This window comes from Spodoptera frugiperda, chromosome 20 (genome assembly GCF_023101765.2).
Source record: "Spodoptera frugiperda isolate SF20-4 chromosome 20, AGI-APGP_CSIRO_Sfru_2.0, whole genome shotgun sequence".
NCBI lineage: Eukaryota > Metazoa > Arthropoda > Insecta > Lepidoptera > Noctuidae > Spodoptera > Spodoptera frugiperda.
Genome location: NC_064231.1, coordinates 7,393,687 through 7,419,178, shown reverse-complemented (window position 1 = coordinate 7,419,178; position 25,492 = coordinate 7,393,687). Strand labels below are relative to the sequence as shown.

The window sequence follows — 25,492 nt, the reverse complement described above, 5'->3', positions numbered from 1 at the left end:
TTAAGTATATAATGCTCTAATTAATTTACATTGGGGTTATTAGGTGAGTATAAAAAGTATGGGATTAAAACAGAAAATTTGTAGATATTTTTTAATGCATGTTCTTAATTTGTAAACCGTTACATTATAAATAATAATTTATTTCCAATTTAAATATCACGTCCTGCTTATGAGCGATATAGGCATCGTTTTGATTATTCAGTACTAACATTCATAAGTAATGAAGTACGAAATGCAGCTATATACAAAACTTAATGAAATCGTGGTCCAGTGGTTGATTTAAATTGGTCAAACTAGTTTATTCGTCGTTTACTTCTTCTGGACCTTGGAGAGGTACTCCAGGGACCTGAGGATAGCTTCAGGGATTGCGGGGGCGGTGGGGATGGCGTCACCCTGCAAATATAAAAAGCAAATGTCAGTTTAACAAGTGAAAGCATACAAATTCAGGAATCAGTATAAAAAGTAAGCAACAGCCTGACTACATTGACACGTGTGTTCAATATTCATATCAACCTTTCGTCTTCCCGCACATAATCTCCTTCGCTCATGTGTATCTCTAACCAGTTCCTCCAAATCTGATCAATGGACACTCCTGGGACTTTTAGACGAGTTTTGTTACTTTTTTCTTGTAATTACGGAAGCTTTGGCATTTGGATCACATCCGCTTTTAAAAGAGCTATAATGGTCATCAATAAACCTTAATTTAGCAACCATGTTGTATAGTTTGTCAAACACTGATACTTACAGTGGGCTGGTATCCGTTCTCGTCAGCGACGTATGAGATGACGATGGGCTGACCCTCAGGAGAGGTCCATGAGAAAGATCCCTGGGAGACGACTGGGACTATTGGGGGGTTGCCGCCGAAGTCTCTGGGGGTTCCTTGAGCCGCAGCAGCGATACCGTTGTCGGTTTCAAGACTGTTAAAAATAAGAGAGAATTATAAAAATGGGCACAAGAATAATATGTAAAAATTCAATGTTATTGTTTTTGATTGAGGAATGATAAGGATGTATGAGATACATACGCGTAGCTGTAGCTGCCGTCAGGGTTGATGACGTTGTCGTAACGGAGGACGTTGGCAGCTTGGTCGCTGCTGGAGACGCGGCTGGCAACCGCTGCGGGCTTGGAGGGGGCAGCGGGCTTGTAGCGACCGTACTGGTCGAATCCGGCGGCTGAGACAGCCATGATGGTGGCGGCGAAAACCAACTGAAGAAAAATAATAAAATTTTAGAAAAATCTTATTCTCACAAACCCAAAGATAACTCAATACAATGTTTCTTATACTTGTTATACTCACAGCGAATTTCATTTTTGTAAAGATTGTTTTTTTTTTCTTTTTAAGAAAAGATGAGTAGATCTGATGATCGTTTATTAACTGATGTCTATTGAAGATTTTTTTGATACTTTTATACCAATCCAATCCATTTATTTACGCAAGACGGCATTGATATTGTTAAATGTTTGCATATGTATTAATTACTAAAGGATGCAACATTTAGTTGTCAACAGAAAGCATCGACTTACTTTTTACTCTTCATCTTAACCGTAAATTATACATATGTATGTAATGTAATTTATGTCTTAAGGTACGTTGATAAGTTAGTTTCTAAGAAAATTTCGATTCAGCTAAAAAAACCCTTAATTTTTTTCTGATGAAAACTTGTTACAGTCATTAATCAAATAGGAATGAAACCTTTCATTATACTTAGTCTGGCCATAAATACTGTTACACTTAAAAACAAAAATATTACATTTGAATTTCGAATCTGTCATTTTTTTACGATTGTTAATAATAAAATTGTGTTTTCTCATTTTGGCGCCAATACATTATACAACCGAATCACTGTGATTGCATCACACAAAGTAGGTATGGAGCAAAATGCAATTTTTAAAACTCTCCATACACTTGGTATTAGTAAAAAAATTTTGTGTACCGGGCGGGGTATTAATAGATACAATGAGACTTCCTCTGTTTGTGACAGAAAAAGATCTGGCCTTTCACGTAGTGTTCGTACGAAAAAGGTAGCCAAAGCAGTAAGCGAAATAATTCGAAGAAATCCTGTCCGAAAGCAAAAGATTTTGTCGGAAGATTGCTAGTTGGGATAACACCTAGAACAATGTCGCGTATTATAAAAGATGGCTTAGGACTTGCAGCCTATAGGAGACGCACTGCTTATTTCTTAAATGACAATTTAAAGAAGAATAGTGTGGTAAAATCGAAACAACCACTGAAGCGGTACGAAAAGGGAGGTCACAGAAAAATTTTGTTTACGGGTGAAAAAAGTTTTACAATTGAGCAACATTTTAACAAACAACATGACCGTATTTACATATGCTCAAAGCTCTAAGGAAGCTTCCCAATTAATCGACAGAGTGCAACGTGGACTTTATCCGACTTCAGTGATGGTTTGGTGGGGTGTTAGCTATGAAGGAGTGACTGAGCCTTTTTTTGTGAAAAAGGTATCAAAACATCGGCACAACTGTATCAAGATACCATTCTTGAGAAGGTAGTTAAGCCCCTTAACATCACCATGTTCAATAACCAAGTATGGTCCTTCCAGCAAGACTCGGCGCCGGGTCATAAAGCTCGGTCCACGCAGTCTTGGTTGGAAGGGAACGTTTCGGACTTCATCAGAGCTGAAGACTGACTATCGTCTAGTCCCGATCTTAATCCACTGGATATGATTTATGGTCAGTTTTAGAGAGTATAGCTTGTTCTAAACGCCATGATAATTTGGAGTCCCTAAAACAATCTATACGATTGGCAGTGAAGAATTTTCCCATGGACCGAGTGCGTGCTTCTATTGATAACTGGCCTCAACATTTAAAGGACTGTATTGCAGTCGACTTATTCGTCAACTAGTTTTACAGTTGAGCACCCACCTGCGGGGCAGAGGGAGATACATACAGCTTTATGTAAACTTAATAATGTAAACTTAATAACTAGCTTCTGCCACCGGCTTCGCCCGCGTACCCGTGGGTTAAAGTTGACATTAATTCAACTCCCAATCTCTGTTTCAAATTGCATCCTGTACCCTTAGTATGAGTGTGCTTTACGTTTAAAGAGATCACATTTGTGCAACTTGGAAAACGAAGACTGTGCTCCTCTTGGCATTCCTTTTTGATCTTGGGAGCTCAGAACATTCCTTGTCAGCTCCTCTAGACTAATATGCTGTTCTTAGCTTTGCTATATAATCAAATACTTATTACTAAAACATTGGTAATTTTAACGTTAACTCCTACTGTAACATTTTTTTTATTATGGTATGTGTGTGCTGGATTATGGGAACTATGATGATGATCACTTGATCATCATCATACTTCAAAAATGTATACTTGTACATTTTCGATTTATTGCTATAGCCATATGTTGATCTTAATAATTTTAAATCTTTAAGGAAGATAAAATTATCTGCTATTTGTATGCAAATACATGAGGCCAAAATTGTCATTCGCACCAAAATTGTTTTTTTTTTTATTTTAATTAGGTACTTTAAGTTGTAGTACAATGGCAAAGTATTTATGAATTTCATTTAATATTTGTCAGCTATTTCTTTAATATTTGAAATATCTTCGTTTATTAGGATAATGCTGTGATTAATTTAAATTAAAATTATTAGGTAGGTATCAAAAGTAAGGGAATAAAACAGAAAAATAGTTGATAATTTTTTAATCACGGAAACCATTCGGAATGGCATGTTCTTATTATAAATAATAATTTATTTTCAATATAAATATCACGTCCTGGTCAAACTAGTTTATTCGTCGTTTACTTCTTCTGGACCTTGGAGAGGTACTCCAGGGACCTGAGGATAGCTTCAGGGATTGCGGGGGCGGTGGGGATGGCGTCACCCTGCAAATATAAAAAGCAAATGTCAGTTTAACAAGTGAAAGCATACAAATTCAGGAATCAGTATAAAAAGTAAGCAACAGTCTTACAACATTGAGATGTGTGTTCAATATTCATAATTATTAACCTTTTGTCTTCTCGCACATAATCTCCTTCGCTCATGTGGGCTGGGTACTTACAGTGGGCTGGTATCCGTTCTCGTCAGCGACGTATGAGATGACGATGGGCTGACCCTCAGGAGAGGTCCATGAGAAAGATCCCTGGGAGACGACTGGGACTACTGGGGGGTTGCCACCGAAGTCTCTGGGGGTTCCTTGAGCCGCAGCAGCGATACCGTTGTCAGTTTCAAGACTGTAAAAAATAAGAGGGAATTATAAAAATGGGCACAAGAATAATATGTAAAAATTCAATGTTATTGTTTTTGATTTAGGAATGATAAGAATGTATGAGATACATACGCGTAGCTGTAGCTGCCGTCAGGGTTGATGACGTTGTCGTAACGGAGGACGTTGGCAGCTTGGTCGCTGCTGGAGACGCGGCTGGCAACCGCTGCGGGCTTGGAGGGGGCAGCGGGCTTGTAGCGACCGTACTGGTCGAATCCGGCGGCTGAGACAGCCATGATGGTGGCGGCGAAAACCAACTGAAGAAAAATAATAAAATTTTAGAAAAATCTTATTTTCACAAACCCAAAGATAATTCAATACAATGCTTCTTATACTTGTTATACTCACAGCGAATTTCATTTTTGTAAAGATTGTTTTTTTTTTCTTTTAAGAAAAGGTGAGTAGATCTGATGATCGTTTGTTAACTGATGTCTATTGAAGATTTTTTTAATACTTTTATACCAATCCAGTCCATTTATTTACGCAAGACGGCATTGATATTGTTAAAATGTTTGCATATGTATTAATTACTAAAAGATGCAACATTTAGTTGTCAACAGAAAGCATCGACTTTCCCTTTATTCTTCATCTTAACGGTAAATTATAAATATGTATGATATTGTAATTTATGTCTTAAGGTGCGTTATAAGTTAGTTTATAAGAAAATTTCGAATCGAAATTCAGCTACTTATAAAAACTCTTAATTTTTTTCTGATGAAAACTTGTTACAGTCATTAATCAAATAGGAATGAAACCTTTCATTATACTTAGTCTGGCCATACATACTGTTACCTTAAAAACAAAAATATTACATGTGAATTTCGAATCCGTCATTTTTGAAACCAACCTTCACGGAGCAGATCAGCACCGTCATCCTCATCGCCATCTCCCTCACCCATCACTTCTCCGCTGAGCGGTAATCAAGTCGCAGCCAACCAGCATCCTCGGCCTTATCAGGGACCACCACACGCTACATCGAAGATATGCAGCCTGGTTCTTCCCTACGGCCTCATCAGCGTCTAGGCAACAGCACTTTGCACACGGTCTGAGGACGTCTTCCTCCCGTCAACGCAGACGCCAGCCACTACGCACCTACCCTCGCAGCATCTATTCCCCGACTCACTGTGGGACACTGCGAGCTTCATTACTCCGACTCACTGGAGTATCACCCTGCACCGCGCACCCGACTCACTGGGCATTCAGCGGCACAGTTCCGACTCACTGGAACTAGGGACATTCTTCACTGGCTCTGGCACCGCTCATCTCAAGCATCGACAGCCGTCTCAACAGGATCGACCTCCGGTCTTGGGGGGGAGTGATGTGGCGACACTCTGACAAGTGACAGATGACAGATGACAGAAGTCGCACATAGACTATCGACGAGCAAATCAACGGATGACGTCACAAATATCCTGCATCGCACATACGAAGTTTACATGCGAATTAACACGGATAGAAAATCCCAACGAACAACAGTTGGGCAGAAAGCCCGCCAGGCTGATCACCTCGCCTGGTCGGAGGATCCTCCTTTTCTTAGGTAACTTTACTCTCTGTTCCCTAAACAGTCATTAATCAAATAGGAATGAAACCTTTTATTACACTTAGTCTGGCCATACATACTGTTACACTTAAGAACAAAAATATTACATGTGAATTTCAAATCTGTAATTTTTTAGGGTTCCGTAGCCAAATGGCAAAAAACGGAACCCTTATAGATTCGTCATGTCTGTCTGTTTGTCTGTCCGTCCGTCCGTCAGTCCGTATGTCACAGCCATTTATTTCTGTTGGGCTTACATAGTTGAAACTTTGTAGGATGATGTATTTTGGTAACCGCTATTCGAATTTTGAATAAAAATTTAGAAATTTAGAAATTAAAGTGGGGCACTCCATACATGGAACTGATTAAATTTGTTTTTTCAGCTAACATATACGTAATGGGTGTCTTTAAAAAAAACATTATGTTTCTAAAACCAAAGTTAGACGCTTCCAAAGTGGAAAAATTTAACCCCCCCCTTTAACTTTTAAAGTAAGAGAGTGAGAAAACTGAAAAAAATATATGCTGTAGATTTCAATGGAAACTAACAACGAAAATTGGTGTGAACGAGATATCATTATTAGTTTTTAAGAAATAAAACATTTTCAAAAACCGCAAATATAACTTTGTCGTTCATACAAACTCTATGTAAAACCATGTTATTTTACAACTTTTATATTATGTCATCTACTTGCTGTTAGAACCAGAACCCTTCATGGGCGAGTCCGACTCGCACTTGGCCGGTTTTTTATTTTACGATTGTTAATTCTATTTTCTCATTTTAGCGCCAATACATTGTACAATATTTTGCGATAATATTAAAATGGAGTGATGGGTGATAGAGAGAACCGAATCGCTGTGATTGCATCACACAAAGTAGGTATGGAGCCAAATGCAATTTTTAAAACTCTCCATACACTTGGTATTAGTAAAAAATGTTTGTGTACCGGGCTATTAATAGGTACAATGAGACTTCCTCTGTTTGTGACAGAAAAAGATCTGGCCTTTCACGTAGTGTTCGTACGAAAAAGGTAGCCAAAGCAGTAAGCGAAAGAATTCGAAGAAATCCTGTCCGAAAGCAAAAGATTTTATCAGAAGATTGCTAGTTGGGATAACACCAAGAACAATGTCGCGTATTATAAAAGATGGCTTAGGACTTGCAGCCTATAGGAGACGCACTGGTTATTTCTTAAATGACAATTTAAAGAATAATAGTGTGGTAAAATCGAAACAACTACTGAAGCGGTACGAAAAGGGAGATCACAGAAAAATTTTGTTTACGGGTGTAAAAAGTTTTACAGTTGAGCAACATTTTAACAAACAACATGAGCGTATTTACATATGCTCAAAGCTCTAAGGAAGCTTCCCAATTAATCGACAGAGTGCAACGTGGACTTTATCCGACTTCAGTGATGGTTTGGTGGGGTGTTAGCTATGAAGGAGTGACTGAGCCATATTTCTATCAAAACATCGGCACAAGTATCAAGATACCATTCTTGAGAAGGTAGCCTCTTAACATCACCATGTTCAATAACCAAGTATAGTCCTTCCAGCAAGACTCGGCGCCGGGTCATAAAGCTCGGTGCACGCAGTCTTGGTTGGAAGGGAACGTTTCGGACTTCATCAGAGCTGAAGACTGGCTATCGTCTAGTCCCGATCTTAATCCACTGGATTATGATTTATGGTCAGTTTTAGAGAGTACAGCTTGCTCTAAACGCCATGATAATTTGGAGTCCCTAAAACAATCTATACGATTGGCAGTGAAAAATTTTCCCATGGACCGAGTGCGTCTGGCCTTAACATTTAAAGGACTGTATTGCAGCCAATGGAGACCACTTCGAATAAGCTTTTTATATTTTTAATTGTTGTATATTTATGTATTAAACTAACACACTGTCAAAGTAATAAATGTTATTCGCAGTTAAAAAATATTTTTTTCTTTATTACAATATTTATGGCAAGACAAATTGAATTAAAGAAACAACAGGAACCGTCAATTCTTTGATGAAGCCACAAGCATGGTGCTGCTGTAAAATATCTATATATTAATACGTGATGCAAAAACTTTGGACCACTTTTTACGATAATTGCGCGGACGTAGGAGCATAAAATTTGGTACACTTATAGTTTATGTGTAGGAGAAGTACAGAACGCTAATATTTTTCAAAAATAATACTTATAAAGTACATTAAATCAATAAATAAAACATTACACACACATGCATAGTATCTGATCGTATTTGACAAAACGTCAAAATCGATAGACATTGCGATGATATTCTCACGTCTCATATGAAAAGAGTTTTATAAAAGAGTTTGAGTTAAATAAAAATTATCCTTCAACGTACGTTAAGTGGTATTGTAAATTAAATCATATATGGTCGAATTTCGGCCACTAGGCGACCACTAGTAAAAATGATTCGCTGAATGTGTTTCTAAGCGCAAGTCTCGATTTCCCCACCTGCGGGGCAGAGGGAGATACATACAGCTTTATGTAAACTTAACTAGCTTCTGCCACCGGCTTCGCCCGCGTACCCGTGGGTTAAAGTTGACAGTAATTCAACTCCCAATCTCTGTTTCAAATTGCATCCTGTACCCTTAGTATGAGTGTGCTTTACGTTTAAAGAGATCACATTTGTGCAACTTGGAAAACGAAGACTGTGCTCCTCTTGGCATTCCTTTTTGATTTTGGGAGCTCAGAACATTCCTTGTCAGCTCCTCTAGACTAATAAGCTGTTCTTAGCTTTGCTATATCTATACATTTAATAAATCCGTAGAAGGGTCAATTCTGTACATTGAAAATATTGAAAATAAATAGCAGGGGGTGTTACTGGATCGATACCAAACCCAAATATGTGATTTTTTTTTTTGTCTGTCTGTCTGTATGTTCAGACATCGATGAAACTTGATATAATTATACCTTACTATCCTGGGCATACAAAATTATAAAATACCTATATCCTGGAAAAATACGTAGATTTTTTTTTTCAGTTTTATACTACAGAACGCGAGCTCAATAGCAGTAGCTCAATACAGGGATCTCCTTAATTATTATGGGCCTAGCCGTATTTGGGTCCAATAGATATATGTCATTGTCAAAGTTACTCAAAATGGAGTAATAAAACATACACGCGAAGACCAACATCCGCCCGGACGAAGTCGCGGGCGGAAGCTAGTAATCAAATATTACTAAAATATTGGTAATCTTAACGTTAACTCCTACTGTAACATTTTTTTTATTATGGTATGTGTGTGCTGGATTATGGGAACTATGATGATGATCACTTAATCATCACCATACTTCAAAAATGTACACTTATACATTTTCGATTTATTGCTATAGCCATATGTTGATCTTAATAATTTTAAATCTTTAAGGAAGATAGAATTATCTTTTATTTGTATGCAAATACATGAGGCCAAAATTGTCATTCGCACCAAAATTGTTATTTTTTTTATTATTTTAATTAGGTAATTTAAGTTGTTGTAGTACAATGGCAAGGTATTTATGAATTTCATTTAATATTTGTCAGCTATTTCTTTAATATTTGAAATATCTTCTTTAATTAGGTTAATTCTCTGATTCATTTAAATTAATTTTATAAGGAAGGTATCAAAAGTAAGGGAATAAAACAGAAAATTAGTTGATATTTTTTAATGCATGTTCTTAATTTGTAAACCGTAAACATTATACTTAAATAATAATTTATTTCCAATTTAAATATCACGTCCTGCTTATGAACGATATAGGCATCGTTTTGATTATTCAGTACTAACATTCATAAGTAATGAAGTACGAAATGCAGCTATATACAAAAGTTAATGAAATCGTGGTCCAGTGGTTGATTTAAATTGGTCAAACTAGTTTATTCGTCGTTTACTTCTTCTGGACCTTGGAGAGGTACTCCAGGGACCTGAGGATAGCTTCAGGGATTGCGGGGGCGGTAGGGATGGCGTCACCCTGCAAATATAAAAAGCAAATGTCAGTTTAACAAGTGAAAGCATACAAATTCAGGAATCAGTATAAAAGTTTTATGCAACAGTCTTACAACATTGACATGTGTGTTCAATATTCATATCAACCTTTCGTCTTCCCGCACATAATCTCCTTCGCTCATGTGTATCTCTAACCAGTTCATCCAAATGTGATCAATGGACACTCCTGGGACTTTTAGACGAGTTTTGTTACTTTTTTCTTGTAATTACGGAAGCTTTGGCATTTGGATCACATCCGCTTTTAAAAGAGCTATAATGGTCATCAATAAACCTTAATTTAGCAACCATGTTGTATAGTTTGTCAAACACTGATACTTACAGTGGGCTGGTATCCGTTCTCGTCAGCGACGTATGAGATGACGATGGGCTGACCCTCAGGAGAGGTCCATGAGAAAGATCCCTGGGAGACGACTGGGACTATTGGGGGGTTGCCGCCGAAGTCTCTGGGGGTTCCTTGAGCCGCAGCAGCGATACCGTTGTCAGTTTCAAGACTGTAAAAAATAAGAGGGAATTATAAAAATGGACACAAGAATAATATGTAAAAATTCAATGTTATTATTTATGATTGAGAAATAATAAGAATGTATGAGATACATACGCGTAGCTGTAGCTGCCGTCAGGGTTGATGACGTTGTCGTAACGGAGGACGTTGGCAGCTTGGTCGCTGCTGGAGACGCGGCTGGCAACCGCTGCGGGCTTGGAGGGGGCGGCGGGCTTGTAGCGACCGTACTGGTCGAATCCGGCGGCTGAGACAGCCATGATGGTGGCGGCGAAAACCAACTGAAGAAAAATAATAAAATTTTAGAAAAATCTTAATCTCACAAACCCGAAGATAATTCAATACAATGCTTCTTATACTTGTTATACTCACAGCGAATTTCATTTTTGTAAAGATTGCTTTTTTTTCTTTTTAAGAAAAGATGAGTAGATCTGATGATCGTTTGTTAACTGATGTCTATTGAAGATTTTTTGATACTTTTATACCAATCCAATCCATTTATTTACGCAAGACGGCATTGATATTGTTAAAATGTTTGCATATGTATTAATTACTTAAAGATGCAACATTTAGTTGTCAACGGAAAGCATCGACCGCATACGAAATTGAATACCAAATATATTTTAATCGTGATATGGTGAAAAACATATCGAAATAGGTTCTAGTGCAGTCACTTGGTGATAGTCAAGGAGATTGGTCACGAAGCATCGTTACGTGTGTATCAGGTAAACCAAAAAAAATACGGGAACAAAATTATTCAAAAGTAATTAGCAACTATGAAGTCAAATCCATAATTGCATGCCTACTCATAAAAATAATATACTTATGGGTAAATCATTTTGAACTAATTAATTAATTTATAAATTCGTACTTCATTGTAGATACCGAACTTAAAACATTGTAAGTTAATATACTTTTTATTTCAATATATGTTAAATCTATATCTTAACTTAAATCGTCAATTTTATTATCTGATTTTTATGTAGTCTTTCATGATAATTGCTTCATTAATTTAATTATTATATTATTTTTTTAATTAATTTATAGTTTAGACTATTTCTATTTATAGTTATTATTTCAATGAACTTATTAATAATTTCGTTCATAAAATAAATTGCACTTTACAAGCTTTTAAAATTAATTACATTTTCTGAAGAAAAATTTGTTCGTTAATTGGCTCATCGTATTAACCTTTGACTCTAGATGCAGATCTCGATTAACGCAGATAGCCTCATTAATTACCTCCGAGGCTCTGGGGTCGATAACCATTAAACTTACATATTATAAGAAACATTTTATACTTATAGGATATTTATCCTTTAGTCTTCATCTAAACGGTAAATTATACATACATACATATGTATGTAATGTAATCTATCTCTTAAGGTACATTGATAAGTTAGTTTCTAAAAAAATTTCGAATCGAAATTCAACTACTTATGAAAACTTGTTGCAGTTATCAATCGAATAGGAACGAAACCTTGCATTATGCTCATGCATCTAATTCCTCATGCAAGCCTGATGTTAGTCTTTAATATATAATGAATCGCTGACTGTGTTTCTAAGCGCAAGTTTCGATTTCGCAAATTCTTTTTTTTGGATTTTTATGGTTAATAGAAGTGTCTTATGTAATAAATAAATAACAAAGATGAGCAGAAAAATTTTCAAGGCGAAACAAAGTTCGCGAGGTTTACTAGTTGAATATAATTATGTACGCTTTTTTGAGGGGGAAATCATCTGATCTCTTCTCCTGCCTTGAGCGAGACGAGAGGGAGTGTCAGACACATACTGACTAAAAACAACCCCGTTCCTATTTCTGCTATTCAATCCGGAGCCAAGGTAACCCGCTAGACAGTCCGTAGCTCCTAAAGCTATTTGTGTTTGAACAATCTAGCATTAAAAACAGACAAGTTGTAATGAATCCATTAACTTCTTTTAATCATCCTGCCTTATGATTAATTTTAAACTAGTTTTTAGTGTTGATGGATTACCTACCTATCCTAAAGAGTTTTTGCAAAATATTGTAGCAAAAACTGACAGCCTCATTATATGTTTTTTATAAAGATTCTTCAGCGCTCAAAGAAATCATTTCTATCTGTTAATAATAAGTCAGTTAAACAGGAAACTCAAAGGATTCCTGCATAATATACTTAATTTTATATAGAGCTTTCTAGAAGTCTAAAATTTACATCTACGTTAACGGAAATACTTTTTTTAATGTAACTGAATTGACCGAAGCCATCACGCCATCGTCAGCTGTTATTCATCAAACCGAAACAGGCTAAGAGTTGTCTAGACTCGCTTGTGACTCACACATTAAGAATGTTACAACAATTAGTTTTAATTTATAGTGTCACTGTCAAAATCACAAGTCCGAGATAACTACATAGGTTTTACATATTTTTAACAGAATGACTAAGCGATACAACAAATTCTATCAATAATCAATTGTAGCTTTCATAACCTCAACAGAGTCAAAGTACTTGTAAAGATATGGTAATTCCATTTAGTATTATGCCTCATCGAGATTACCCAATAAACTGAGACATGCTTTGTAAGGCAAAGGATGTGGCTCCGCCTACGGGCTATAAAAGCGCAGGTAAGGAATAAGCTTAAAATACCTCTTTTGAAAATAATAATAAAACAACGATGCTTTAATTTTTTTTAATTTGTGCTCTCGAAATATTTTACGTCGTATTTAATTTATTATGACTAATTTGGTTAAGGGGCTTTGGGCAGATGAGCTCCGCTCGCTCTGAAACCATTCTCGTCGGCGATGTAGTCGACTCTGTATTTAAGACCGTCATCGCCTATGTATTCGTAGAATCCCTTAACCCTGGTACCTCCACCGACTCCATTGTGAGAAGCGTCAACAATTCCGGACTCTTCAGCGGCAATGCCGTTGTTGGTTTCGTAGGCGTAGTGGTAATTGTTTTCATCGTAGGTCCTGTCTTCTCTTAAGATAGTTGCAGCAGCATCGGAGACAGACTTGTGGTAAATAGCTGCAGGAGCCTTCTGGGAGACAGACTTCTGGTAGACTACAGGTGTCTTCTCAGTGACAGACTTCTGGTAAACTATAGGAGCCTTGGTGCTTAAAGCGAACGGCTGCGGGGTTGAGTACACGAACGGGCGGTAAGTCACAGGGGCGAATGGAGTGCGATATGACACTGCTGATGTAGGCAAAGCCTGTTGTTCAACGCTGTGAAAGATTAAAATAAATTGATTACTCAAATGTTTTGTACATAACATATCTTTGTTTTTCAAAACTATGATTACAAAAATTCTGTCGTAAATTGGATTAATCAAATAAATAATAATCAGCTTAATTTGGAAAGAGCTGTGGTGAGACCAGAGACCCACGCCTTAATTACGAATTCGTTACACGTGTTCGTCCTTGAACTGTCATGGGTAATGTCATCTGTCACGTTGGGCGCGGACTGGCAGCTACGCGGATGTACTAAACACCTCACACGAGATACAATCAGTAAACACATTTCATCTCCAACTACCAGATTAAAATATTAAAAGGAATTATATTTTTAGATTTATTCCACAAACGGTTCAAATGTAATACAATATCCTTGGTTGTTGAATAAAATGAAGATTATTGTTGACATTTAAAGAGTGTTGAAAATATTGTTAAATAATATTTTTAGCAGGTGCTATCTAGCTCATGACTTTAGTTCTGCATTGTGTTTAAAATAGGATCATATTTTAAGTCACAAATATCAAGATTTATAGAGCGTGGCAATTAATATCGTTTCGAATATATTATTTTGAATTGCGTTGCGATCTTCCTGGTAAATATCAGACTTATTAATTTATCAACCAAATGATACCCAAGTATTGGAACCTAAGATCTTAAAGGGCATTAGTTCAATAGTAATCCTGAACTATGCAAATGTGGGCGCTTCCTGCTTGACATTTAGTTTTTGCTCATTGATATAATCCTGTTTGAAGACACTGTGATTAGATCGCGGTTGGTAAGTATGATTGCTAAATATAGTCTATGGATAGTTGCATCAATGAATTTTATAACTAAGGGATTTTGAAATTAGACACAATTTTGAATACTTTCACTTCAATAAACATAAGACACATAAAACACTCACGTTATATAGTTATCTTAAGTTCAAAACTAGTATGAGTATGTAAGTCATGGTTGCGCGAAGGTTCACGACGCCCGCGCCCGCTTCTTATGCATGAGGGCACGGGTTCGAAATCTACCAACGGCAAGTACCAATATATTTTTTTCCAAGTTATATAAAAGGAAACAGGGATTATACTATATAATTATGAATATGTTGAAGTCGCCAACCCATTAAGCAAGTGTGGCGATTAATATTCTAACTTTCCCGTGTCAGACGAATCCTTTGGTCAGCAGTAGACACTTATAGGCTGTTAATGTGTGATAAGCAATTCTACAGACTCTTTTTAGATCTATAATTATTGAGACTAATATTTTAACTAGAGAAATAACTGATACCGATTCCACAAACACAAATTAAGTATTTATTATGGGTATTATGGGCGTGAGCTACCCGACTAAGCCAATATTTACCAAACAATGAAGGAACATTTCATTACTTAAATATTTTTAATTTCAAATAATTGTAAGAATTAGAACCATCTATTATACCCCATTTAAATACCTAATTAACCAAATATCCAGATTCCATACGAAAAGATTTCAATTCAAAGTATCATAAAATTCAAACATATGAATTTTAAACTTCAGGAGTTTCTAGATTCTGCTCATACCCAGTAGTTGCACGCATAAATACTAGTATTTATAATCGAGGCTAGAAAATTATACAAACTAATGCTATAGTATTACACAATTATACCCTAAAATTACCCTAAATAGTTCAACAAATAGTCTTACCTGTCTATGGGCGTCAAAAGCTCACGACTTAGCGCCTGATAGTACTGTGGTTGATACGCGTTGTAGATCGACCCGTACTTGCCATTCCTTCCCGCCAGGTAACGCCCATCGTAGCCTCCGTAGAGTTCAGGATGGTACCGACCGTCGTTCACCACATGACTTACATCAGCTTGGGAAAAGCTGACCGCACTCAAGGCCAAGACAATGAACTGAAATGTTAAAAGTCACAATTATTACTTAGAAACCATTTTAGAAGTTGTTAAGGTTATTTTGCGAATACTAAAGCATGCTATAATTTGGAAAGTGCCTAGATGATTAGCGCGAAATGTTGCAGCTAGACTTATAGTTGTGAGTAAACGTGTAGGAGATATTGGACTAATGTTCTTAAGGGTGATGATTTAGAGTTTCTATTTCAGTGTTTCATGAAAGATGACGTGTAATAACTAATAGATATGTTAGAAACACGTAGGTACTCTATAGTTTAGTGTTAATCACGTTGTAACTTTTTAATTGAGACACTAAATCTAGGTTTAAGTTTCACTAGTTTAACTTAACTGCAGCTTAATTAGGGAACAGTTGTAAATTCATTTAATTACTAACAAACTTCATTTTTATTTCTTAGCTCTAGAAGTAGCTTGTACTTAATAGATAATACCAAATTTTTTTTTCAATATCAAATTACACGTCACCGTTTCAAAGAAAAAATGTTGCAGGTGGTCAGTTAAGTGGTTTAGTGAGCTTTTTTTATTGAATTGGCAATTTTATTTCGTGTGGTTTTGGCTGATTATTATATTTCTTTTTTTTACATTAATAACTAACTAAAGCATTTGTATCAAATAGAATAGAAGCAAACTATTGGTATAATCAAAATCGAATTATCCGCTAACTTGTGAAACTGAACGCCTATTGTAAAGCGTAGTTTCATAGTTAGGCTTTATCACAATTATTTTAATGAACAAAATCCCTTATTCCTACTCACAGTGATCGTCCTCATTGTTACGCCTAGCTTCTTAACAATAGAATAAATCGTTTACGCCTATCGTTTCTTTATATACGATCGTCAAATTCTTAAATGGAGTATTTATTGCAACAATACCTACGTTTAAATTGCAAAAAATGTAAATTTTGTTTTGTGAAGGCGTTCGAAGAGGCTTATTTGGGCCGCTGTGTGATATATTATACAACTGACCACACCCAAAGTGGAATACTTAGATCACTCGAGGACTATATCGCCCACTGTAGCCATACTATTGCTAGAAACTTGACAAGTATAAGTGTTCTACCTTAAAATAACGAACGAGAGCTTGTTTTGACAGCATTTTAAAATACTTTTGTTTTCATTTTCAAAAAGACTATACAGGTATCATAAGTGCTTAACAAATGACTAAGATATTATTATGGACTGAAGAATCGCCTATCTGGTGCTTAGGTTTGAGTTAGTGTGTTTTTAGCTTCAGCATGTATCTAAAACTGAAAATCCTAATCAACTTTACCTATCTGTACATCTCTATATATAAAAAATCAAATACAATAAACTCAAAAAGGGTTGGACCGATTTGGCAAATTTTGGTCTTGAATTATTTGTTGAAGTCCAGACAAGATTCAAAAGGTAAGAAAAAAGTGTTTGCGGTGGTACGAAGTTTGCGGGCCAGGTAGTTAGTTAAATAAAATCCTTCAAAAGCTTCTTTCAAACTCTGTTATATTTTGCGTTCTCTTGGCCTTAATCCAATTAGTTTTTGGGGACAACGCTCCATACTGTAATTACAGAGGAGATTTCAAATAATGAAATAAATAGTTTACTTTATCTAGAAATAGAACCTATAATTGGTAGTAGAGTAGTAACAAGGCAGTACGTGTTTAATTTAGAAATACGTGTCTATTAATTTGGACAAATTCAAAAATAATACAAATCCCAACTATCCCAACTAATATTATAAATGCGAAAGTAACTCTGTCTGTCTGTCTGTCTGTCTGTTACGCTTTCCCGCTTAAACCTCGCAACCGATTTTGATGAAATTTGGTACAGACAATCTTTAGACCCTGAGACAGAACATAGGCTACTTTTTATTTCGAAAAAAAGGGATGAAGGGGTTGAAATAGAGGTTGAAAGTTTGTATGGGATTTCTTAATTTTAAAAGATAAAACCATGAAACTTTATATTTAAGCACTTGATAAGAAATCATTAAACATTTGTTCTAGCATTTTTGAAATTTCGACCAGCTAAGGGGTGAAATAAGGGTTGAAAGTTAGTATGCAAGTTCGTCAAATATCACGTCATAAGAAACAAAAAATCGTTTGTTCTAGCATTTTGAAATTTTTACCAGTTTGGGGGTGAAATAGGGGTTGAATTGAAGATAAGACCATGAATCTTGGTACGTAGGTCTCAAAGGATGTGCAGAATTTTTCTACAAACGGAATTCCCGAAATTCGAACGGAACGGATTCGGAACTGGAACTACAAAGCCAAACTTTTTGTATACGAAATCTTAATCACTGAACCTAGGAACATGTAATTTAGAAGTTTTGGGTGTATCAAGTTACAAAAAAGTTCGTTTTTGAAGTTTAAATTCCTTTTAACGAATACTCTGCATCGCCGCCGCTGCCGTCGGTCGTCGTCGCGCACATTCGCCGAAGTGTGGCGGCATCTGCGGCAGGCAACGGCGCGGCGCTGTCGTGTGGTGGGGGAGCGCACGAATCTAACTATGCCTACCCGAACGGGCAGACACGTGAGGGCAGACGTCGTTGTCGGACGCATGCGATTAGAGAAATTTGCGCTATAGAGAATTACATTTTTCGATCCAGTAAAATTATTTTTTTTGTTTCGTATAACTTTTTAAGTGTTTTTTATTAATTAGGTCCTGTAAATTAATTTTGTACATACTTGATATTTCTTTTAGTTCATAGTTAAAAGTAGGTAAGATAGTTTCCGTTACTTTAAAAAAATCCGATTTGCTTTTATTTCCTTTTTTTAATTAATCTAAGAGGTCGTAGTAGGTGTAAAACTAACCTAAGCTACTAACCTCCTACTTTTTTATGCATTGGTTGTAAATAAATATTGATAATTTAATTTCTTAGTTACTTTTTTTCCATTTAAACGTGACGGACGATGTGTTTAATTGACATCGCCGTGGGATGAGCGCATCATTTTTACCGAGTAGGTGCTTATTAAAGGTTTTTTTTAATATAATAAATCTTAATCTGTACATCTGTTTTGTTCGATTCATTTCATTTTTGTTTTTCTACGATGCCTCGCAAACGAAAGTCCAATTTAGCTAATAGCTCTAGCAGAGCTCGGGCTGCTAAACTTGCTAGAACACTGGAATCAGAAGAGGATTCACAGATCCGTCGGACTTTAGATGCCGAGCGTCACGCAGCTCAAAGGGCTGCTGAAACTTTTGAGCACACGCAGACCCGTCATAATTTAGACGCTGATCGTCATGCTGCACAAAGGGCTGCAGAGACCCCTCAGCAGACCCAAGCTCGCCAAGTAATTGATGCCGAGCGTCACGCGGCTCAAAGAGCTGCTGAGACCTCTCAGCAGACCCAAGCTCGCCAGGTCATTGATGCCGAGCGTCACGCGGCTCAAAGAGCTGCTGAGACCTCTCAGCAGACCCAAGCTCGCCAGGTCATTGATGCCGAGCGTCACGCGGCTCAAAGAGCTGCTGAGACCTCTCAGCAGACCCAAGCTCGCCAAGTAATTGATGCCGAGCGTCACGCGGCTCAAAGAGCTGCTGAGACCTCTCAGCAGACCCAAGCTCGCCAGGTCATTGATGCCGAGCGTCACGCGGCTCAAAGAGCTGCTGAGACCTCTCAGCAGACCCAAGCTCGCCAAGTAATTGATGCCGAGCGTCACGCGGCTCAAAGAGCTGCTGAGACCTCTCAGCAGACCCAAGCTCGCCAAGTAATTGATGCCGAGCGTCACGCGGCTCAAAGAGCTGCTGAGACCTCTCAGCAGACCCAAGCTCGCCAAGTAATTGATGCCGAGCGTCACGCGGCTCAAAGAGCTGCTGAGACCTCTCAGCAGACCCAAGCTCGCCAGGTCATTGATGCCGAGCGTCACGGGGCTCAAAGAGCTGCTGAGACCTCTCAGCAGACCCAAGCTCGCCAAATCTTAGATGCTGAGCGTCAAGCTTCGTACATAGCCGCAGAGACCTCCGAAGAAACACGTAGACGACGTTTAATTAATTCCGAGCGGCAGCAACATTATGTACAAAAATGTTTTAAATTAGGTCATTTAAAAATATTTTTGTACACAACGTGAGGCTGGCCCCTGTAAGAGTCTCTTAGACATAAAGGACCAGGATTGACAAAAACTAATTTCACGCGGGCGAAGCCGCGGGCGGAAGCTAGTTATAAATAATAAGAGTAATTCGGCAGTTAGTTAGTTAGTTAGTGCTTAAAGTCATATTTTATTTATTGATGGTTCTTAAACTTCTGTTGGTTATTGAACTTTTGGGTTGGAATGTCGAGAGCACCGATCCCGAATTCATTGTAAAGGTACTCAAGTATCTATATGAGTGTATAATATCAACGTTAAACTACCTCCACAGCACAGGAACTCTTCTTATTGTGGAATGATCTGCAAGTTACGTCGGTCCAATATATTTTTTCTTTACCAAAAAATATTAAAAAAATCCTTTTTTTATTTGTAATTGATGTACAAATTTCTATAGACCAGTTAAATTGAATTCCATTTTATTGTTGTGTTTTATACACGTAAAAGTGATAGGATATTTGTAATTAATTACCAAAGGCATGTTTTGGTTGAAATGCCATAAACCTTATTGTTAAATAAACAAAATAAAAAACAATGCAAATTGCCAAAAGTTTACACCATGACAGAATTAACAACCAGGAAGCGTGAACACAACACTCCAATATCTCTCTTCAATATTGCTCACACCCAGAAACAAAAAAAAAACAAAAGAATTTATCGCCATATCCAAAAAAGGCGAAGCAAAAGTTTATAAATATTAATGAAGATTTTATTATCATATTCCAACATATTTTCTGATATTACGTAACTCTGATCTCGTATTTTAATGTCCTTTAGAATAATATAGAACGAAGAACATCTTTAATATTATGTATCTGTAACATTTTTGTTGAAACAAGTTTGAAAGAATGTGTTTTTTAGGGTTCCGTAGCCAAATGGCAAAAAACGGAACCCTTATAGATTCGTCATGTCTGTCCGTCTGTCCGTCTGTCCGTCCGTCCGTCCGTCCGTCCGTATGTCACAGCCATTTATTTCCGAAACTGTTGGGCCTATATAGTTGAAACTTTGTAAGATGATGTATTTTGGTGACCGCTATTCGAATTTTGAATAAAAATCAATAAATTTAAAAATTAAAGGGGGGCACTCCATACATGGAACTGATTCAAAAAAAAATTTTTTTCAGCTAACATATCCGTGATGGGTTTCTATGGATAGGTCTTTAAAAAAGACATTAAGGTTCCTAAAACCACTTTTCGTCAAAATCAATCGTTTGAAAGTTAGACGCTTCCAAAGTGGAAAAATGAGTGTCCCCCCCTTCTAACTTTTAAAATAAGAGAGCGAGAAAACTGAAAAAAATGTATGCTGTAGATTTTAATAGAAACTAACAACGAAAATTGGTTTGAACGAGATATCATTATTAGTTTTTGAGAAATAAAATAATTTCAAAAACCGCAAATATAACTTTGTCGTTCATACAAACACTATGTAAAACCAAGTTATTTTACAACTTTTATATTATGTCATCTACTTGCTGTTACGGAACCCTTCATGAGCGAGTCCGACTCGCACTTGGCCGGTTTTTTCTGTTTACTGCATTTTTATTTGAAGGTCAAATACTTTATCCTGTTTCATGTTTGTTACAACGATATAAGTGAATCGCTTTAGTATATATCCTTTTTGGAAACTAACGATAATCTTGTGGTTTGATATTTTTTGCAATTTATTGTGTGGTTTTCCTGTAAAATGCACGTTTTAGCGCATATTCCACGAACGGAAATCGACGTGAAGGCGATCAAAATTCCATTGAAAGAATTATATATATACCTACTCGTGATTTTATGGATTCAAATTGTAATTCAAATGTATAGGTAACAATAAAATCATATTTTTGCAGAAGAAAACTAATAAATACTTAATTCTATGAAAATGTACTGAAAGTTTGAAAATTGTATTCTTTTGTTACTTCTTCCGTGTTCAACCAGCTCAGTTCAGGAATAATTGAATATGCCTCTTATGTCTTTGTCTGTTTAGGAATAAATAAATAGTTAAATATCATTTACTTTTCTTTTTCGTTTTATACATACGACTTTAAGGGTAAATCACAACATAACTTTTGTTTTTCCCGTAAACTTGGGCAAAAAGGTATTGAATAATATATTGGGAAATACGCTACTTATCGTACCATAAATACCAATATCCAAAACTTCCAAATCAAAGCATTTGCGTTGTAAACTTGTAAAGCGCCTCATTAAGTCAAACTTTTGTTTGTTTTGGATACAATAATTAATATTATGGAATGTTTTGATACTCCTTATCTTAGTTTCGCTTACTTATCTTTATTAGTGCAATTTTATTTTATCTTTTACGACCCAGAGTTTCTTCTACGCTAGTGCTTCTTTTGTTATTTAATAGACCGTAAACGGAACTACAAAACTTAGATAAAAATAACATATTACTTACTAGAGTATAATCCTAGTTCAGCACACGAAGTCTTTCAGCTGATGATGATGAGATTTGTATTTTTATTAAAAACTAGCTACTTTCTGCTCAGCCCCCTATAGATCGTAGCGTTATATTTTATAACTTACTACCATCCTCAATAAATGGAATATCCAACACAAAATCTATATATATATATTTTTAAATCGAACCAGTTGTTCCACAGATTGGCAGGTTCAATCAAACAAACTCTTCTGCTTTAGTATGTTATAAGATGGTAGAAAATACTATCAACAATGTTTGTTTAGACATAGGTTCTTACATCTAATTTTAGTAATAATATTTGTTATAACGATCGGGTGCACTAGTGTAGTAAACATATCTAGCATAATTTGATAAATACTTCATCTAACGAATATTCAAGAAAACATAAACAAAATATTGTTATCTAGATCAGATTGGCTGATACCAATTTTTTTTATGAGTGAGGACTCATAAAAAGATTACAATAAAAAAGAAACTTCAAACAAAACTTCCCCTAAGACCCCAAGGTATTTACCAGAAATTAGTCAACAAAGCAATAAAGCTCAGCGGTCACCAACTCCCTTTTAACACCCAAATTACATTAATTTATTTATATATTGACCATACCTGCTACCAATAAAACGACCCTTTAACAAAGAGCAGGGTCTTTATGTATGTATGTTGAAAAGCGCAACCTGCGTTGACAAACACCTAAATATTTTACAATCAAGAAATAATAAAACATCATTTAAATATTTTACAGCTTATATTTTAATTAACATTAATGCCAAATCATATAGTTTTATAAATATCACGGTTATAATACATTAAATATAATGACTGGTTCACTCTGTAGTTGTATCCACAACTCTTACAAATACTTCGTACTCCAGCTTTACTTTGTTTGTTAGAGAATTTTTCACAGTATTTAGGACTTTGGTGCCTCTGAAACTGTAGTAGGAACCGAATTTTTCACCATGAGGGAGCTTCAGCGTTGGAGGATATCTGGAAAGATAAAATATTAAAGTTTTTAATACAAAGACAAGTTAAAGGTGAAATGAAAAGATATTCGTTTCTGTAAATAGCTTAAACACATCATTATTTTTAAACTAATTTAGAAAAATATTTCCTAAAGGCCAGACGAAGTAAAATGGGTATAGGTCAACCCAATCACCAGGCAAAACTATATGATTCAAAATTTTAATAAAGGTACTAAAACAAAATAAAAATACTGTGTGAAACCCATTTGAATATATAAAATGCAAAAAAAAAGCAGATTTCAATCGCAATAATACTTATATTGACTGTATATAACTAACTTCTCAATAATGTAAAAGTATAAAGGAAATGGGTTTTAAACAAATAAAAACTGATAGTTCAGAAATGAGATATCAAATCAGTACAGTAAGAAACAATCGTAAACAAAGGCGTATTCTTTCTATGACACTTTTCGTACAGAAAAGGGTGATGACGGGATATAAAAATTAAAATTCTATTTAATCCGTCAGTTAGGCAGTTAGTGACAAAATATTAACCACGTATTTTTTATACAAGATAACAATACTTAGATAAAACGAATCAAAGTTTAGGAGTGAGAGCAACGCCATATCTGCGTATAAAACATACCTAGAAGTGACGTCACGCGATATTTCAAATAAATACATCTTCGAAAGTATTTGTTTTCGTAAGAAAATAAAAAATACGTGTCAAATATTTTAAAATATTCTATAAAACGGACATTGAAATAAAAATTAGTCATCTACCCTATTCACCAAACCAAACTATAAATACACATCGCAAAAAAACAATAATAAAATTCTTTCTTAGTTTTTGTGCCAGTAAACCAGAGTTGTACCGTTATTCCAATTCAGATTCATAACTGGATTTTTTTTCTTTTATGATGTGACGAAGTTCTATGCACTATCATGTTTGTAAATACAAAAGTATATTTATTTCTACTTACTGAGTCACAAACTCCGTCTGGTTATGAGTTGGTTCCAGATATCTGCATTTCACAGCAATCTCCTTATCAGCATATACCTTTCTGTAATGGTTTGTGCTTCCTTCGAATTCATCTCCAAAGTTAACAGCCTCGTCTGACACATATTTATCTACCAAACCCTTGATGACTTTATGAATGTAGGGATATCTGTTAGCATAGGTCTTTGAACCGATGTAATCGATACGGTTTGGTGCTCGACCACCAGGGCCAGGTGGGCCAGGTGGGCCAGGTGGGCCGGGAGGACCTTTAGGGCCTCGGGGTCCATTGGGGCCATTCGGTCCATTTGGTCCAAAACCTCCATTTCCTCCATAACCCCCATTTCCTCCAAATCCACCATTACCTCCAAATCCGCCGTTACCCCCAAATCCACCATTCGGTCCAACTTGGTGTACGTATCTGTAGTCGCCATCATCCTCCGGGTATAAACCTTGTTGGTAAATGTATGTGTACTTTCCTTCATCCCCGGGAATATACTTGCCTTCATCCAAAGGCCTGTAGTACCCTCCATCATCGTACACTCTGTATTTCTTTGGATGGTACTTCCCGTCGTCATAAGGCGAACATTGTATCACCGCCCATAAAGACAGCACAAATACCTGGAATTCAATCATGAATATTCATTTAATTACATATTTACCTTGACACGTTTAATGCACTAATTTAAATACGCATTATTTTCTATGTTCCAACATTCTGAAGGCATGCGAGTATTTTATGTGTATGAATAATTTATTAAGAAAATTCCTGAATGATCGTTATTTTCACTCAGATTGTACAGTTTATTGAAAGTTTAAAAATAATTATTAACTAACATTAATATAAAGCAAAGCAGAAGGTTCAAAAGTTATTTAAGCTCTTAAGAACAAAATTTTAAATACTATAAATATACTAATATAATTTTAAATAGTTTTTCTAGATAACAATCGAACAATGCGCTTCAACTATAAGTCTCTCGAATAAATATTATTATAATCATTTATTAAAATGACACATTATTAATATTTAAATAAGCTTTCTAAAACACAAATCAAAAGAGGTTACAATCTGTGCATATTTAAAAAAATATGAATTATGATTAAATAAAAAAATGCACTTACAAATTTCACAGCACTCGACATATTCACCAGCAAATATTCGTAGTCACCGGAATAAAATCGTCGCACAGTCGGCTTGCTAACTCCACAAATAATCTTACGGATCTGAAACTAGATCAAAAAGTGTCATAGGTTAGCACCTCCGAGGATATACATTTATATTGTCAAATTCATCTCCTTCATCATTGACATTTAAATTAACATTTAAATTAATTAATAAATTGTATTAAAACGTACCAAAAGTGGAACAGAATCCTTAAATCAAGGTGTGACGAGGTCAGATAAAAGTATTAGCATAGCTTATAAATTATAATAGTTCCGTAGCAACTTGGATGAACGTTATTAATGAATCACTTCTGCACTTCAATGCTGCTTTTTTATATTAAAATATTTGAGTCACTAACAGAGCAATCCCCGTGCAGTTTGAGACGACCGACTTGCAAGAGAGTCGTAATTCTCTTATGGAATGTTTGAAGATCCACTTCACACATCGATTTGCATAAAACAAAAATCATTAAAATGCAACAATATAGTGCCCACTGCGCTCTCAAGACCTTATTGATTCACATGTA

At 35.9% G+C, this 25,492-nt stretch overlaps 3 protein-coding genes across 6 annotated transcripts; all 3 read right to left on the bottom strand.

Annotated features, from left to right (window-relative positions):
* Positions 1 to 77: 77 nt before the first annotated feature.
* LOC118282346 (larval cuticle protein LCP-22-like) lies at positions 78 to 4,669 on the bottom strand. Of its 2 annotated transcripts, none has more exons than XM_050701295.1 (4): positions 4,582 to 4,669; positions 1,025 to 1,206; positions 746 to 917; positions 78 to 393 (listed from the first exon to the last, which is right to left on the bottom strand). In XM_050701295.1, the coding sequence occupies exons 1-4, from the start codon at positions 4,591 to 4,593 to the stop codon at positions 310 to 312; spliced, it is 450 nt and encodes a 149-aa protein (XP_050557252.1). In that variant the 5' UTR covers positions 4,594 to 4,669; the 3' UTR covers positions 78 to 309. The 2 variants fall into 2 exon arrangements, with proteins under 2 accessions (XP_050557252.1, XP_035459277.1); XM_035603384.2 differs by lacking the exon at positions 4,582 to 4,669 and adding an exon at positions 1,298 to 1,444.
* On the bottom strand, positions 3,656 to 10,788 carry LOC118282347 (larval cuticle protein LCP-22-like). 3 transcript variants are annotated; one of them, XM_035603387.2, is made up of 4 exons: positions 10,634 to 10,788; positions 4,309 to 4,490; positions 4,030 to 4,201; positions 3,656 to 3,853 (listed from the first exon to the last, which is right to left on the bottom strand). In XM_035603387.2, exons 1-4 carry the CDS (start codon positions 10,643 to 10,645, stop codon positions 3,770 to 3,772), a joined length of 450 nt encoding a protein of 149 aa, XP_035459280.2. In that variant the 5' UTR covers positions 10,646 to 10,788; the 3' UTR covers positions 3,656 to 3,769. The 3 variants fall into 3 exon arrangements, with proteins under 3 accessions (XP_035459280.2, XP_050557253.1, XP_035459281.1); XM_050701296.1 differs by lacking the exons at positions 4,030 to 4,201; positions 4,309 to 4,490 and adding exons at positions 10,082 to 10,253; positions 10,361 to 10,542 and having other exon boundaries at positions 10,634 to 10,787; XM_035603388.2 differs by lacking the exons at positions 3,656 to 3,853; positions 4,030 to 4,201; positions 4,309 to 4,490 and adding exons at positions 9,544 to 9,727; positions 10,082 to 10,253; positions 10,361 to 10,542 and having other exon boundaries at positions 10,634 to 10,786.
* Positions 10,789 to 12,909: 2,121 nt separating this feature from the next.
* On the bottom strand, positions 12,910 to 25,492 carry LOC118261726 (uncharacterized). Its single transcript, XM_050701518.1, has 7 exons — positions 25,158 to 25,492; positions 24,924 to 25,031; positions 23,788 to 24,422; positions 22,671 to 22,829; positions 18,573 to 19,245; positions 15,147 to 15,355; positions 12,910 to 13,460 (listed from the first exon to the last, which is right to left on the bottom strand). The coding sequence occupies exons 2-7, from the start codon at positions 24,942 to 24,944 to the stop codon at positions 12,983 to 12,985; spliced, it is 2,175 nt and encodes a 724-aa protein (XP_050557475.1). The 5' UTR covers positions 24,945 to 25,031; positions 25,158 to 25,492; the 3' UTR covers positions 12,910 to 12,982.